The following is an 18,821-nucleotide window of genomic DNA, read 5'->3' on the forward strand; positions in this document are numbered from 1 at the left end:
CAGTTAGCAAACACAATGTACTATTAGAACACTGGCGTGATGGTTGCTGGAAATGGGCCTCTATACACCTATGTAGATATTGCATTAAAAACCAGAAGTTTGCAGCTAGAATAGTCATTTAGCACATTATCAATGTATAGAGTGTATTTCTGATTAATTTAATGTCATCTTCATTGAAAAAATCTGTGCTTTTCTTGCAAAAATAAGGAAATTTCTAAGTGACCCTAAACTTTTGAACGGTAGTGTATATATATATTTTTTGTTATCTGATCATTTTGATTTATACATTTATTTATTTTGTAGCGCTGCAAAATACATTATCATTCTTGTTATATGGATTCTGTTCAAACATATTGGACTCGATTTATGTGTATTTATATGTATTTTCTTGTTGCCCTGGATATATCATGTTTCTGTTGCAGTCTAAATCACCTGCTCAGCTGAGCTTGGGTGGTTTTTAAACAAATTTATTGGTCTATAATAGATCCTTGTTTTTTGGATTAAATGTGGTTGGATTTAGACTAAGGTAATGGTATCTACAACACTTTTGTTAATTAATAAAACTTATATTCAATTTTTTTTTATATATTTAACTTGTGGCGAATAAATTATTATTAATCATTTCTACTCTGAGTTTGCTGGTTTAGTCTGGGAATACTATATTGTTTTTCCTTTTTTTCATAGTTTAACTTTATCTTGGATGGCACTGTGCAAAATAGTTTTGCATGATCTGGGTTATTTAATTGGATACATTTCTAGTTATGTCAAGGATAAAACTAAACCCGGGAACAGAAATTAGTATGAGGTCTTTAGACCCACCCGCATTGTAGATACAAGTCAACTGCCTTACTTAGCGCTTGCGGATACAAGGGTGCCATCAGTTTCCTGCCACGCCAATCAGCGCTTCTCCTGTGATGCAGATGGCGCGATTATGTCATTGCGTCACCTCATTCATTCTGCTTGAGCAGGGCTGGCCAGAAGAGATCAGGCCTCATCGCTTGATGACAGCAAGGGAATGGAGACAGGTGAATTTGTGTCTGTTTGGCTCTTTCTACAGGAGGCACCATGTGTGGCACTTTCTACAGGGAGAAGATAAGCCTCAGATTTCTGCCACAGATCAGATTTGTCTTTGTCAAATCCAACCCGTGTGAACATAGCCTTACCGTTGGTGACCAGCTCAGCAGACCCAGGTGAATGGACCGTCATTAATAGTAGTGGAGTACACATGCCATACATACATTAGGCATACTGACATTGGGAGCAGGATTGCTCACAATCTATAATGAATAGTGTTCAGTTCAACTTCAGTACAACTTCATGTGGCGTTCGTGTTACGATCATAAAACGAACACTGAAATGCGGCCATATGACAGCCATCTGAAACCAGTCTAAAATAACCTTAAAACAATTGAAGTATATTCTTGTTGCAAAATGTCTGGGTAAATTTTTTGGGCATGTGGACATATCTATTGATACTGCCTTTGATATCCCTTGGGGTTTCAGTACTGGAGATGTAAGTGTGTAAGTTCTGGGAATCTTAGATAGTCGAATATCACACAATTGCATAAAATTTTTATGTCTCGACTCAACCGCCTACTGCATAGCCTATTATCGAGAAATGGGCATTGCTCTGGGAATTTCCGATTTGTTGTCGTAAACTGTACAGTTTTACGGGATTATCCAAAATTCGTTAATGAATCTATTGTATCTATTCCTCAGGAGTTAAAAGTGATGAGGTGTAAGACTCTGTGTACTTAGGGGAGTATGAACGAAAAAAGGCATGCCAAATGTAAGGCTATGCTTATACCTGCGCTATTACATTCCATCGAGGGTCCCTTTAGTTATTAGGACAACAAAATTAGCGCAGCATGCTGCATTATTCTTGACGTCAAAATGGGGTCCATCAGGCACCATTCGGATCTGTTGCATTATGCTATGGCCTCGGCTATGAACGGAAGCCATAGTGGAGATGTAATGCCCAAGTAGGGATGTCAGAATTTGGACTTCGATACCGATACTTTGTGTAGTATTGCGATTTCGATACCAAAACGATACTTTGCCAACAGTAATAAAAAAAAAAGTTATTCCATTTTCTGATGAGGCACGAGGTGTGATGAATTTTGAATGTGCCTCACATTAATAGTAATTAAGCCCATCATGTTACTCAGTCATTATGGGTTAATGTGTAAGGTACAGGATGGGGTTTATTACTATTAATGTGAGGCACATGGAGGTTAAATTCATCACACCTCATGCTTTACATTACTAAGTGAAAGTAGTTTTTATTTTATTTTTTTACAGCGTACACATCATAAATGACGCAAAAGAATGGTTATGAAGGTTATAGTACAGCTATTGTCCCCCTCCTGACAATAAGTGCGGTGATGCGGCCGGCGCTGCACTAATGAGCGGCGGTTCAGGCACGGAGGACAGAACATGGGGGTGTTTTGCAGTGCGCCCGCCATGTTGTCTTCAGCACCGGCCGCATCACATCATCCTGACCGTGCGCACTTGTCAGGACTCAGGAGAAGGGCAATGACTGTATTACACAGCCGCAGCCCCGCTCTCATACATTCATGTGTTACAATGCTAAGCTGTGCGGCCGCACAGCTTAGTATCGAAATACATGAAACAACGGTATCGAACCGTTTGGGGATGCACAGTATCGAAGTTTCGATGCATCGTGCATCCAGATGTCCAAGTCTTATATATGTTACGTTTTCTTAATTACAATTTTCTGAATTAATTAAATCCTTTACACACAATGAGAAAAGTGCATATAATTCAGGGCATTAATATTAAAAAAAAAAAAAAAAAAAAAAGCAAACTATCTAAACTGAAGGATTCATCTAGAGCAAAAGGCAGACAGACGAGACAGAAGACTTACTGCAAATGCCAGCAGCAGGAATCTATTCAAGAGAACTGGGTTCTCGAGAGCTTCCCCAGATCTTATTGCTTCCCAAATCTGCAGAAAAACAAGAGCTTGACATTAGAGGACATTTAAAGAGACAGAAAAACTATTGCAAAAAAATACAAAACCAGTGGCAACTAATCAGATTTGACCTCTACTATTAATACATTGCCGGATTTTCTGTTAAAGAAAATTTCCACCTTAAAAAAAAAGAAAATCAATAAATAGAAGCCTTTGACTTGGTCTCTTCCCTCTGCTCTTTTTTTCTTCAAAAAGTTGTCAAGATTTGCAGCCATTATAGGTCCTATAGGGGTGGTCATCTATTTTTTCACGGACCTCGCTACCTAGCAATACAGCAATAAAAGGGCATTAAGGTATTCATGTATTACCAGGCAGGCTTACCCTTCCAGGAGTCTGTACAGAACAGTAACAGCCCCTATAGAAGCTGTAATGGCTGTATTTCCTTTTACCACTTTGGAAAACTTGAAAGACACAAAGGTTAGAACAAAGAACGATTGCTACAATTGTACCCAGTCTAGACAATTCCCTGTGAACTAAATATATCAAAATGCTCTCCTGTCATAAGTTTCTACAAGTAAAATGCGTCAGCCTGGAGTCCAGACTGGATACAACTGTAGCCAACTCTCAGCATTCAGTCTATACAGTTTTCCAACCATTGGCTGTAAACAAGTATGTTGCTAGTCACTGACAGCAAACAGAGATCTTGATTAATTGAAATGCAAACTATATTAGAAAGTTACAGAACTTTTTATTATACAATGATTATGTTTTCTGTACATGATACAAGTTCCTGGATGACCGGATTGAGACTCCAGTGCAAGAAGAAGCTAAGGTGTTATTACTCCACCCCAAGCAATATCCATCCTTGAGTCATCTTGTAAGAACCTCTTCTATGAACACTATTTATATACTGGACGGCCACTTCTCTCCACAACGTGGACATATTCCAAATGTGTCATGAATGTGGTCACTGTTATTTACATACAGCATGCAGAGTTATTACATTCCCCAAACAGTGATTTGTAATATAAGCCACAAAAGTGTTTACTCTAGACGGAGTTCACACTACCACTGTGGCTTCTATGTACAACGGAAGACACAACGCTCTGATAGTTGGCACGACACACCACTGGCACCTGACAGACCCTAATGACTTATAATAGGGTCCTTCGGATTCCGTTGTGGTTTCCTTCATTTTGACAGTGCATGCAGCGCTATTCTTTCCCTCAAATCTGGTGCTGCTGACGGAGCTCTGTACGGAGCTTTTGACGGCAGTGCGAACTGAGCAATCGAGCATAAAGAGGTATTTCCATCTAAGACATTTATGGAATATCCTGTGGATATGCCATAAATGTCTGATAGACGCAGGTCCCAGCTCTAGAACCCGCACCTATACCAAGAACAGGAGTCAACGACCCCCGCCTCACCCAGTGTGGCAGCAACTAGCCACAGATTCCAGACAGGAACTGTTCAATCGGAGCTACGTAAAGAGTCGAGCAAGCGCTGCTCAGCTGTTTCTGTAACTCCATACAACAAAATGGAGAGAGCCGTGGCCCCCTCTCCACTAGTCCCTGCCTGGAATTTGCAGCCAACAGCCACCGCACGAGACGGGGGTCATGTCATTCTCGATATAGGTGTGGGTCCCAGAGCCGGGACCTACATCTCTCAGACATTTATGGTTTATCCTATGGCACAAGGTCACTATATCACAGAACTGGTACAGTGTATGTATGAATATTAACAAACATCCAGGGTCAGTGTGGTGCTATGGTTAGCTCTGCTGTAATGTAATACTGATATTTATAAATCTCTTCTGGCCAAGGTAACATTTACTAATACCGATATTTATGTCTCCCAAATATAGACTTATATGTATGACATTATAAATATACGGCTAGAGTGAGTGGCATGAATTAATAAATTCCGTTAGAGATGTAAAGTGAAGTTTCTGGCCCTGATGCACAATCGGTTACAGGGCCCCCCCCACTATATATAATGATGTCACACTGCAGATGTGAGGCCTCATGCAAACGGCCGTGCTCGTAATCACGGTCCACGATTACAGGCACGGATTGCTGCGGACAGCCACCCGCATTTTTCGGTCCATGCTCCCATACAAAGTACGGGAGCACGGTTCGTAAAAAGCAAAACATAGGACATGTCCTATCTTTTGCAGAGGCTTTCTACGGCCCGGACACCTACCAGTAAATATAAGGGAAGGTGTCCGTAGCCAATAGAAATGAATGGGTCCGTAATTGCAGATCATAATAATTACAGACAAATTCTACGGTCATGTGCATGGGGCCTAAGACTGTAGACACAGTACATAGATAATAAATAGTGACGTCTTAGGAGGGGGTTATTGAACACAGTGATGTCACAGTACAAGGACACTATATATACTGATATCACAATACATAGGTAATAAACATAGTACATAAATAAAAAACACTGAAGTCTTAGGCTGGGTTCACACAGTTTTTTGCAGGCAGAAAATCTGCCTCAAAATTCAGTTTTTCGCCCACGGCCATTGAGCACTGATGGCCAAAAACGCAGCGAAATACGCTTTCTCTGCCTCGCATTGATGTCAATGGGAGGTCAGAGGCGTAAACGCCCGAAGATAGGGCATATCGCTTATTTTTCCCGCGAGCCGCTTTTTCGTGGGAAAAAAATGCCTCTGCCTCCCATTGAAATCAATGGGAGGCATTTTCGGACGTTTTTTGGCGCGTTTTTCGACGCGATTTTCGCGTCAAAAAAAATCAGTGTGAACTGACCCTTAGGAGGGGTAAGTTCACACAGTGATGTCATAGAACGGGGATAATAATCAGTGAGGTCATAGGACAAGCAGACCAAATATAGTGATATCACAATACATAGGCAATAAACAGTACATAGAAAATAAAGGCTATGAAGTCCTAGGAGGGGGGAATTGGTCACAGTAATGTCACAGCACAGGGATAAGAAACATAGCATCTTAACACAATTATAATTAACCCCTTTCTGACATATGACGTATACTCACTTCATAGCCGGGTAGGGGAAGTATGGAGCGGGTGTCGGCTGTGAAGCCGAGACTTTACCGTAATGAGCGGGATCGTACTCGTTAAACCCGCTAGATGCCAAGGTCAATAGTGACCGTGGCATCTAAGGCATTAGAAAGAGGGGGGCGACTGCCACCTACAGCCCATCGGCACCCTGCAACGTGATTGTGGGGTGTCGATGGTTGGTATAACAGCCTGGGGGCTTAATGAAGGCCCCCCGGTCTGCCATCCTTGTACTCCTATCTAGCCCTTACTGCGGAAGGGCTTTGAAGAAGCCTGTCAGAAACACGATATACTGAAATACATTAGTATTGCAGTATATAGTGCAAGCAATTCAACGATTGCTGGTTCAAGTTCCCAAGGGACACTAGTAGAAAAAAAAAAAAAACTGTTAAATTAAATTTGATGTACAAAACAAATATTTAAAAAAACTATTTTCACCCTAAAGCATTGTAAAAAATAAATAAATAAAAATAACATATCTGGTATCACCACATCTGTAAAAATCTGAACTAGCACAATATAACATTAACAGCAGGCGTAGTGTCGCGAGATTACGCTATAAACTCATCCACAGCGAGATCTCGCTGTGCTGTGCTGTAAATCACAGAGACGCTACAGAAGTTGTCAGGAGAATGAATACACGTCATGTCCTGGCTGGAGGTAATGTATATTCACTGTCATGACACATGAGTAGCGTTATAGTGTGTTTATGTGAATGCAAATAGCGATAAAGCTATATCGCTAGCTGCAGTGTTAATGAATGGAGAGAAGTGTATGACGCTGATTGGTCACTGATTGGTCAGCGTCATACACTCCTCTGTACAACACCCACTTGGTAATATAGTAAAACACGCCCAGTTGTCCATTGAGAAACTCATTAGCATAAAGCTAATATAGGTCATAACTCTGTAAAAAATGATAGTTTTTCTAAATAAAAAGTATTGCTGTAATCTACATTGCAGTGCCGATCACATCATGTACAAGATAGGCCACTTATAATGTGGTGACAGAGCCTCTTTAAAGGGCTTCTCTGGATCTTTAATATTGATGGCCTAGCCTTAGTCTAGGCCATTAATGTTGGATCGGTGGATGTGGATCCCTGCTGATCAGCACAGCACAGGGGTTGGGGAACAACTGCAGTATATGATACGTCAAAATTGATTGTTTTTCTAAATAAAAAACACTGCTGTTATCTACATTACAGCGCCGATCAGATTATGTACAAGATAGGCCACTTATAATGTGGTGACAGAGCCTCTTTAAATGAAAATCCGAAAGATGGCTGCGGCGGGAAGGGCTTAAAGCAGTAAAAGAACAAAAACGGTCTAATTAGTGGAATATCTCGGAGGAGCACAGCGACATGTACCAGTAATTTGGTCTGTGCTCCTGTAAAACCCATATGCACTTATAGATAGCAATATACACCTATAGAAGGTTGATGGAACAAATGTATCTTACCTCATTAGCTGCCTGATCCAGCAAAGCTTTCTTGTCAAATTTCTTAAAGGAATCTAAAGTGTTTGTGTTGTATAAAGAACCAAGAGCAGGACAACAGCGTGCTGGGGTAGGAGCATTCCTGACAATACAATGAAGGTATGTTATAATGATATTTAAAAGACTTGTCAAGGCAAACGTTATGTCGTGGCATACCATAATACCCAAAGGAAACTCTGTATCTAAAAAAAAACAACAAACACTTATTTTGCACCTGACCATTGCCATGTTGCCCCTGACATTTACAATGTGAGCAGCTAGATGGTGGAGGGATTGAAATGTGATTTGACATCTTTGCATCCAGGTCCTATTATGCCACAGTCCAGATTCGGGAGATCAATGCACACAGCTACCTGACAACTATCCGCATGGATGCACACAGCTACCTGACAACTATCCGCATGGATGCACACAGCTACCTGACAACTATCCGCATGGATGCACACAGCTACCTGCCAACTATCCGCATGGATGCACACAGCTACCTGCCAACTATCCGCATGGATGCACACAGCTACCTGACAACTATCCGCATGGATGCACACAGCTACCGGACAACTATCCGCATGGATGCACACAGCTACCGGACAACTATCCGCATGGATGCACACAGCTACCTGACAACTATCCTCATGGATGCACACAGCTACCTGACAACTATCCGCATGGATGCACACAGCTACCTGCCAACTATCCGCATGGATGCACACAGCTACCTGCCAACTATCCGCATGGATGCACACAGCTACCTGCCAACTATCCGCATGGATGCACACAGCTACCTGCCCACTATCCGCATGGATGCACACAGCTACCTGACAACTATCCGCATGGATGCACACAGCTACCTGACAACTATCCGCATGGATGCACACAGCTACCGGACAACTATCCGCATGGATGCACACAGCTACCGGACAACTATCCGCATGGATGCACACAGCTACCCGACAACTATCCTCATGGATGCACACAGCTACCTGACAACTATCCGCATGGATGCACACAGCTACCTGACAACTATCCGCATGGATGCACACAGCTACCTGACAACTATCCGCATGGATGCACACAGCTACCTGACAACTATCCGCATGGATGCACACAGCTACCGGACAACTATCCGCATGGATGCACACAGCTACCTGACAACTATCCGCATGGATGCACACAGCTACCTGACAACTATCCGCATGGATGCACACAGCTACCTGACAACTATCCGCATGGATGCACACAGCTACCTGACAACTATCCGCATGGATGCACACAGCTACCGGACAACTATCCGCATGGATGCACACAGCTACCTGACAACTATCCGCATGGATGCACACAGCTACCTGCCAACTATCCGCATGGATGCACACAGCTACCTGCCAACTATCCGCATGGATGCACACAGCTACCTGACAACTATCCGCATGGATGCACACAGCTACCTGCCAACTATCCGCATGGATGCACACAGCTACCTGACAACTATCCGCATGGATGCACACAGCTACCTGACAACTATCCGCATGGATGCACAGACAGCAACACCAGGGCGGAAAGACACCTATAGGACAAAGCAACGTACTGCCTGCGCATGTCTAGGGATATGCATGGACGACTCCATTGGATGCCAGACAACACTGTTTATTAGAAACCCCAGAGTATAAAAAAAAAAAAAAAAAAAGATCTGGAACATAATGTACATTAGTACATATTTTTTTTATCTTAATGATTGTGTATTATTCTTAATTTACAAGGAACCTTAAAATTACTTTAATATCCCTTTCCATATCCAAAATTCTGTATCAAGCTAGGAAATTGATTGCCTCCTACCTGTTGGACACCACCACACTTTTTATTACTGAACTAAAACCAAAAAGTCGATTGGAAATTAGGGGAATTTCAAAAAATTCCCTGCGTAACTTTGATTCCTAATGGGCAGCTTGGATTGATTCTCGTCATATTAAACATCTCTCCAGACCTCACGGGGCCTATAGGGCCATATCTGCCACTTGTCTGTGTCCTGAGAACTTATTGTATGTGGGGATAATTTACGTTTAAAGATAATTTGTGTATAATGTATTAGTTTAGGATGCCTGTGTGTTACATGCTTTACTACGTACCAGTTGTGGTTCTTTATTTCATTGGATATTTTATGTTGATAGACTTTCTATTGCACTGTGGCCGGCTCATATCTGCATTATGCTCCTAAGGCTTACATTGACTTTAATAGATTCCATCATATTGTCCGTCATTTCACCTGACAAAATAGCACAGCATGCTGCACGGTTTTGTCCTGCTTAATATTAAATGGAAGAGGGGATAATTTGTTTGGGGCTGTTTTTATTGTATTTACCAAAGAGTTAAATAATAAAATAACTGCTTTGAAAAAAATAGTAAAAAAAAATAAGGCGCGCCAGGACGTATAGACTTTTGATAAACTTACGTGTCAAAGGCACTGAATTCCAGAGTGAGTCGAGTTGGAAGCCCAGTAGGATCACCTGACGGAAAATCACCAGTAACGTCATTAGTTTATTCATTCATCGATAATTGTATTCTATAGGCTACAACATTGTGAGTCTTCGCAAGCTGCCTCAAAAATGGCAAACTCTTTATTTTATATTTTTCCCACGTGCAGCCAAGTCATTCTATAACTCAAAAAGCAACAACAGCACAGAAAACGACCTCCCTAATGCCCGTACATTGTCAGCAGGACGCTCCTCACAAAGTTTTACAGAATTTTTAGGAGAAGAAATTACTGCTCTTACCATTATAATAATAACCTTTAATGGGTTTGGCCGATTCGTCGAGTCGGTACTCATTGAGTTTCTTTTGAGTCAGTTGATGCCAAAAACCTACATCTAGTGCACTAGCGTAGGGGACGAACTGCAGTTTGAGGTTGCTAGAAGCCAGCTTGTCACCCGTGTCAGATGCCATTGATGACTTCAACGTTTAACTGTAAGAGAAGGAGAATCAGTATAGGCAAGAACATCCATGTGCTAAGGCAGCGCATTCTAGGCCCATTTATTTAGAAATTATCTTTCCATTGTAGCGATGCTTTACTATATACGGACATTGAACATTTTAATAGTACAAATTAATTCATAATAAAGTTTTTTTATTTTACTGACCATCTTTTGGTACATTCTTATTGGAGCCACACATCTCCCCCCCCCCCCCCCTTACCCGTTTCCAATTATGCCTCATATACTCCTGCTGAAAAGACTTCTGGCGGAGCGTGCTTGTAGCATACAAGGTCTGTCCTACATTCAGGACACTCCTAAACATTACAGAAGAGTAGGGAAGTATGAAAAAAAAACAAAAACATTAAAACTTAATGGGCATGCGTCACAAGGGTAAGATTAGGGGATTTGTACACTGACCATGCCTTAAAAGCCAGAGAACTTGATTGCACCAAAGTATCCATAAGGTGGCCAGAAAAAGTAAGCTTCTCCCTATGGCTTTTAGGAAGGAGGCCTCTTCCTGTTTTTTTGGGAGTCAGTGCTGCAAAGTAGCGTGTCATGTGACAAATGGGCTTAAAAAAGTAAACACTAAAGTTAAAAAGAAAACAAAAACCAACAAGCAGCATCTACCCCATATCCTCTTCTGTAGTGATCCTGTTCTAATTCGCAAACTAAGGTCTTCTATTTAATTTCATGGAGGAAATTCTACTGTCCCCCCTTCCTTACACCTTTCCTTCTCAACTCGTTACTGCGGCAGGTTTGGGCTCCACTTTGTCCCTGGCTGAGGGGCAGTTTGCAGCAACAGAAACCTACCCTAATGAAAACAGTTTCCAAATTTGTTTCAGTTTTAATTTAAGATACATTGGAGAAACAAAAAGAAAAAGAGATTGCAAAGGTACTTTAGCCTTTAAACAATGATGGCCTATTCATCATGCGGCCCCATCACTCAGCAGTACAGGGTTTCCGTATTTAATGAAGGCCCCCCAGGTCTGCCATCTTGGTCCTCCTATTAAGCCCTGCCCTAAAAGGGAGTTTATGCTGCTCGGATTGCTTCAAATAGTAGTGACCGAGACCCTTATTAGGGCGGTGGGTCACTTACTTTGAAATACTTTGTGGTTTTCATAAAATCCCGGTTGTCTCCTGTAATCATAAACTGCTGATTGACAGCTCTCTCCTCATATTGTGCCTAGAGAGAAAGCTGCCAATCAACGGCGGGTGGGGCTCGCCACAGCACATAAATATCGAGGTCTACTTAGCTCACTACATAGTCCTTGACATTCATGAGCTGCGGCTAGAAAATCTGGATTTTTTTGAAAGCCACAAAGTATTTCAAAGTAAGTGACATAGAACTGAAATCAGGGTCTCGGTCCCTACTTTAACACACAATACACTGCAATACAGAAGTAATGGCTGTGTGATTCAAAAAACAAAATCGTTATCGCCATGTTTGAATAAAAAAAGTGATCAAAAAGTCATATGTACCCCAAAATAGTATTAATGGAAACTAAAACTCGCCCTCACACACTCCATCAATTAAAAAATAAAAAAAATTACGGGTCTCAGAATACGGCAATGCAAAATAATTTATTTTTTTTATTTTTTTTACAAATTGTTTTCATTTTGTATAAGTATAATCTGATATATATATATATATTCCAGATACAAATGAACACAGCACTCCAACATACCTATATATCAGGCCATGTGCTCGTTACCAGGGGATGAATCAATTCCACAACTTGAGCATAAAGCGACCATAGAACGAAGTAACGGCTCCAGGACTTCAGAGTAGATGAAACCGGGTGGATTTATTCACCTCAAGTGAGCGACGTTTCGGTTCAACAGAGAACATTCTCAAGCCTTGAGCCGAAACGTCGCCCACTTGAGGTGAATAAATCCACCCGGTTTCATCTATTCTGAAGTCCTGGTGCTGTGACTACGTTCTATGGTCGATATATATATATATATATATATATATATATATATCTCTTTGGCATCACCGTAATCGTATTGACCCACATAATAAAACATGTCATTTTTACCATGCGCTAAACGGCTGAAAATCAAAACCCAAACTACGTTTCTCAGTATATTATCTGATACAACAAATGGTGCCATTTAAAACAACAACTTGTCCCACAAAAGCTACGAAATTATTGCTGTACCGGAAATGTGTGGTAATAGGATGTGTGGCAATGGAATACAATTCCCCAGTGTGTGTGTGTGTGTTGCAACACAACCATGATGGTTGAATCCTTGTGAAGCCTCTCACCACTAAAGATGCAAATTTTAAACACAACATGTTAACCCCTTAAAAGAGCTTTCCCCACAATGAACATTGTATGATCGATGGGGTCCCACCGCTGACCTCTAGAACAGGGGCCCCGTACCCAGTTCTTCCTCGCTGCACGATTGCAGTGAGGAGGATTTTAAATAGAGCGGTGGCCACACATGTGCGCAGCCGCACCCTTCAATGTCTATTGGGCCGATAACAAAGATTTTTTTTAATTTGGTCATCGCCGCATTTCGAAAGCCGTAACTTTTTGCCAGTGTAACTGTATGAGGGATTGTTTTTTGTGGGACGACTTAGTAGTCGTAGTTTCCATTGGTACCATTTTGAGGTACATGCGACTTTTTATTCCGTTGTCTGGGAGACAGAATGAACAGAAGAGCAATTTTGACATTGGTTTATTTTCTTAGTGTTCACTGTGAAGGGATAATGTTTATTTTATCGTACTGGTTGTCATGGATATGGCGATACCAATTATGTATTTTTTTGGGGTGTTTTCTAATTATAAATTATAATGTTGTTTGTTTTTAATTGTAAAATTTTTTCTAGAACCTTTTTTGAACTTTTCTTTTAGTTCCATTATGGGACTTGACCATGTGATCCTTTGATTGATTAAAATACATTGCCATACTTCTGTATTGCAATTTATTATGCCTGTCAGTGTTACCTCTGGCAAGACCTAATAGACTTATGTACATGGCAGACCTGGGGACCATTGTTAGGCCCCCCAGCTGCCATAGCAACCCATCGCTCTGTCTAACCACTTAGATGCCATCTAAGAGGTTAAACAGCAGGGATTGCAGTAATCTGTGATCCCACCCATTAGAGTAGGGTATCGGTTGTACAAAACAGCCGGCACCCAGCAAGTGATGGTGTGGGTGCAGTTCCGGCACTGTCACTCTGACCAGCTGCATAGTTCCCGCAATATTATAGTACGTCACAGGGCGGTAAAGGGTTAAAGTAAGACTGTTCACATTTGCGCCAGAGCCCCTATCCCGAGCATCTGTAGCAAATTCTATCAATACAACGGACAGATCATAACAGAGGCCCGACAGACCCCGTTAGCTTGACAATAGGGGTGTGTGGTATGCCAGTGGCATCCGTTGTACGATGGATCGGGAGCTACGCCATAGCTTCGATTATAAACGGAAGCCACGACGCAAGTGTGCAATATCTAATAAGTACAGAGGAATAATTCAAAGGGGTTTGTGTAGTCTTAAAAAGTTGAAAATAAAATAATACAGACTACACAGCTGTGGTTTTGCTACAATGTATCCAGTTTAGGCAATCCTTTGTGAGCTTAAAGAGGCTCTGTCACCACATTATAAGTGCCCTGTCTCCTACATAAGGAGATCGGCGCTATAATGTAGGTGACAATAATGCTTTTTATTTTAAAAAAACTTTTTACCACTTAGCGTTTTTAGAGTTGCTTAATGCCCAAGTGGGCGTGTTTTTACTTTAGACCAAGTGGGCATTGTACAGAGGAGTGTATGACACTGACCAATCAGTATCATGCACTTCTCTCCATTCATTTACTCAGCACATAGGGATCCTGCTAGATCCTTATGTGCTGTCTTATACTTACACATTAACAATACTGAAGTGTTTAGACAGTGAATAGACATTCCACGGGATGTCTATTCACAATCCCTGCACTTCGTTACTCTGTCTGTGGTAGTTACAGCAGAGGAAGCGTGATCTCGCGAGATTACGCTGTAGATGACAGGTTACAACGAGATCACGCTTCCTCTGCTGTAGGTACCACAGACAGAGTAACGAAGTGCAGAGATTGTGAATAGACATCCCGTGGAATGTCTATTCACTGTCTAAACACTTCAGTATTGTTAATGTGTTAGTATAATACAGCACATAAGGATCTAGCAGGATCCCTATGCGCTGTGTAAATGAATGGAGAGGAGTGCATGAGGCTGATTGGTCAGCGTCATACACTCCCCTGTACAACGCCCACTTGGTCTAAAGTAAAAACACGCCCACTTGGGCATTAAGCAACTCATTAGCATAAATCTAAAAACGCTAATAAAGAGGTAAAAATAGATAGTTATTTTTAAATAAAAAGCACCTACATTATAGCGCCGATCTCCTTATGTAGGAGATACGACACTTATAATGTGGTGACAGAGCCTGTTTAACAGCTGGGATCACGCTATATCAAGTATTTATCACCTGTGTCATCACGGTCGCTGATCTCAACGTGATAACTTAGTAGGGCACATTTACTAACACTGGCATACTGCGGAGGAGAAGGTCAGTATGTAAGTGTAGTGAAGTGGGCATCGTATTGGCATAATTGCACTGATAAATCTTCCCAAGTAGGTTTATCTGAAGTCCTACAAAAGAGAACACAATTTGATGTGGGCAAAGTGTGAAGCTCAGCACTACTCCACTGACCAATTCATCAATAGCTGCCATCCCCATATCAAGACATTCACAACGGATACTGGCCACGCTTAGGCTGCCTTATCGGACATATTTTTGGCGGCACCGTAAAAACTGCATCACTAATCGCAGCAAAACCGCAATTTTCGATGCACAGTTTTACCACCAATTGCCACGGTTTCCTGTGTGGTTTTTTTCAGGTGAAACTTGTTAAATAAATGCATATAACCTATAAAAACCGCACAGGCAAAACCTGCATCATAAACCGCGGCAGTTCACGTTAAAACCGTGTGCGTTTCTGCCAAGATTTTTTTATTGCGCGGTTAAAATCGGCTCATCAAAATGCACCAATAGTGAGCCACAGCAAGCTTTCTTGTCACTTGCTTGAGATACACCATAGTTTTTGAATGAAAGAGGAAGTCACAGATGTCAACCTAACCACTGTGCCAGCCTCCGGAGCCCCCACAACACTGTGCCAGCCTCCGGAGCTCCCCACAACACTGTGCCAGCCTCCGGAGCTCCCCACAACACTGTGCCAACCTCCGGAGCTCCCCACAACACTGTGCCAACCTCAGGGGCCCCCACAACACTGTGCCAGCCTCCGGAGTTCCCCACAACACTGTGCCAACCTCAGGAGCCCCCACAACACTGTGCCAACCTCAGGAGCCCCCACAACACTGTGCCAACCTCAGGAGACCCCGCAACAATGTACCAACCTCAGGAGACCCCGCAACGCTGTGCCAGCCTCCGGAGCCCCCGCAACGCTGTGCCAGCCTCAGGAGCCCCCACAACACTGTGCCAACCTCAGGATCCCCCACAACACTGTGCCAACCTCAGGATCCCCCACAACACTGTGCCAGCCACAGGATCCTCTGTGACAGTCAAAAGAACCCCCATAACACTGTGAGAGCCACAGGAACCCCGTCACAGTGTGACAGCCACAGCATAACACTGCGCCCAATTATTGTCAATTATTACTACTGACTCATCATCTCGTACTACAGCCAAAGCACATACCCAGAAAACTTCATCGCCGCATGACAGAACACATGCGCACCGGCCTTATGAGTATTAATGATACATAGAACCGGACTCATATTACCAGTGAATAACGAGCGCAGTGACAGGCTCTGCACCTCTACAGCCTGGTCCCTGTGTTACTTCCTGGTGTACTGCTGTCACATGATCCGCAGCTGTCAGCTGACAACGGAAACAAGAGTGGGACAAACCTAATTCGCTCTGCGTGGACGGACGCCTGTGTGTGTATATCCCGGTTATCACATGTGACACAGATTTGCCCTTCACCCAATGCTCATCTGGGTAATTGGGAAAATCCTGAAAAATGAAACAGGAACCATTCCTGAACCTGCGTCGCAATAGCTCCCCCTACCGGCCGCTCTTATTTTTGTAATTACAGACATCCCACAACTGAATTGTATATTCTAGGACGGATGAAAATCATCCTGATCCTTTATAGACTATTATACATATAGATAGATATTTATTTTGAGCAGTTATACGTGATGGAAACAGTGAAGACATAAGAAATAAAATAAAAACATCTATGGGCAATTAAAGGCATAACACCCCATTTACTTTACTCAGGGCGTCGCTAGCACTGGACCTTCAGGGCCCAAGCCCCGGATCTTTGGGCCGGTGCCCCAGTTCCCCGGCAACTGTCACATTCGGGTCGCAGCCGCCTGCACCACATCTATAAAAGTTACTATAGTAACTAGGGCCTATGTAAAAAAAAACATTGCTATAGTAACAATATATACCCTAATTCCTTCCCAAGCGCAGCGGAAGTCCTGATGTCTTCTCGCGTCATGACGTCACGACGCTAGATCGTGTCGGGACATCCGCTGCACTCGGGGCCGAAGAGGAGGGTAAGTGTAACATTACTGTCTGCTGGGGTCCTGTATCTAAGCCTGCCTTGTGGTAGGCTTAGATACCAGGGTCTAACAGACAGTATCACACATGGACCCTGTATCTAAGCCTACCACATGGTATTCTTAGATACATGGCCCATGTCTTATCCTTTCTGATGGACCCTGTATCTCAGGGGCGTAGCTAAAGGCTCATGGGCCTTGGTGCAAGAATTCAGCTTGGGCCCCCCCTGTCGCGCCTATGGCCAGCTGCCTTGCCCATCATCCCCCCCAGTATACTTCCCCCATAGCCGCCCCCACACAGTATAATGCCCTCCGTAGCTGCCCCATACAGTATAATGCTCCCCGTAGCTGTCCCCATACAGTATAATGCTCCCTGTAACTGTCCCCATACAGTATATTGCTCCCCATAACTGCCCGTATACAGTATAATGCTCCCTGTAGCTGCCCCACACAGTATAATGCCTCCATACAGTTTAATGCCCCCCATAGCAGACCCCATACAGTATAATGCCCCTCATAAATTACCCCATACAGTATAATGCCCCCATAGCAGCCCCATACAGCATAATTCCCCCATAGCCGCCCCATACAGTATAATGCCCCCATAGCAGCTTCATACAGTATAATGTCCCTCATAGCTGCCCCCACGCAGTATAATGCCCTCCTTAGCTGCCCCACACAGTATAATGCCCCATACAGTATAATGCCCCCTTTAGCTGCCCCACACAATATAAATCCCCCATAGCTGTCTCCCTACAGTGTAATGCCCCCATAGCTGCCACCATATCAGCCCCCCCGACAGTATAATGGCCCTCATAGCTGCCACCATATCAGCCCCCCATACAGTAATGCCGCTCATAGCTGCCACCATATCAGCCCCCCATACAGTAATGCCCCTCATAGCTGCCACCATATTAGCCCCCCCTCCTTATACAGTATAATTCCTCCATATGTGCATAATAGAAAAATAATAAAGTTACTTACCTATCCCCGTTCCCACGACGGTTGGAGGAGGAGATCCTTCTCCTCCTTTGCCCTGTATGTTATGAGTGACTCGGAGCAGACAGTCGCGATGACGTCACTAAATCGCGCCTGTCTGCACCGAGCCGCTAATAGCTCACGGCAGTGAATGCTGGAGGAAGGAGCCGTCAGCTCCTTGCTCCAGGATTAAATTCAACTGGATCTGCGTCCTGAGGACGCGAATACAGTTGGAAGCAGGACCTCGGTGAGTGGTTCGCGACCCCCCGGAGGTCTTCACACGACCTCCCAGGGGGAGTGCGACCCAAAGTTTGTAATGTATTGTGTCGTGCAGTTTGTGTTTGCGGTGGAGAGAGGAGAGGGGGATCTGTAATTTAAAGCCCCTCTCTCCACCGCAAACACAGACTGTACAATACAATACAATACAACACAACACACATGCATTACCGGCCCCTCTGTAGCTCACCTGCAGTCTTCCATGCTCTTCCGCATCGGCTCTTCCACAGTGGCTGGAACGCCCCCTCTCATGACGTCACAGTCACATGCTACACTGAGTGTACCATGTGACTGTGACGTCTAAACAAACCATGCCCGTAACCAGGAAGTGCCGGCATCACGGCACATACAAACTTTGTATTGGCGCGCTGCGTGGCAACGGTGGCCCTGCGGGCCTTCCCAGGCTTGTGGGCCCGGTTGTAACTGCGACTGCTGCAACCCCTATAGCTATGCCACTGCTGTATCTAAGCCTACCACATGTTAGGCTTAGATACAGGGCCCGAGCAGACCGTAATCTTATACAGTATAAGATTACAGTCTGCTGGGCCCCTGTATCTAAGC

At 43.3% G+C, this 18,821-nt stretch overlaps 1 protein-coding gene across 4 annotated transcripts in view; it reads right to left on the reverse strand.

Annotated features, from left to right (window-relative positions):
- The window catches only part of ATG7 (autophagy related 7), a 259,880-nt gene extending 243,100 nt beyond the window's left edge, over positions 1-16,780 (reverse strand). Inside the window, exons 1-5 of one of the 4 annotated variants that reach the window (XM_075833851.1) lie at positions 16,714-16,780; positions 10,236-10,423; positions 9,914-9,968; positions 7,435-7,552; positions 2,888-2,965 (exon numbers count right to left, since the gene is read on the reverse strand). In XM_075833851.1, the coding sequence (XP_075689966.1) occupies positions 2,888-2,965; positions 7,435-7,552; positions 9,914-9,968; positions 10,236-10,404 (420 nt within the window). In that variant the 5' untranslated portion in view covers positions 10,405-10,423; positions 16,714-16,780. Of the gene's footprint in view, positions 1-2,887; positions 2,966-7,434; positions 7,553-9,913; positions 9,969-10,235; positions 10,424-16,134; positions 16,303-16,346; positions 16,370-16,713 lie in introns of those variants that run through there. The other 3 variants (XM_075833852.1, XM_075833848.1, XM_075833849.1) reach the window with 3 other exon arrangements.
- Between the last annotated feature and the right edge of the window lie 2,041 nt (positions 16,781-18,821).

Source organism: Rhinoderma darwinii, chromosome 7, assembly GCF_050947455.1.
Source record: "Rhinoderma darwinii isolate aRhiDar2 chromosome 7, aRhiDar2.hap1, whole genome shotgun sequence".
Lineage (NCBI taxonomy): Eukaryota > Metazoa > Chordata > Amphibia > Anura > Rhinodermatidae > Rhinoderma > Rhinoderma darwinii.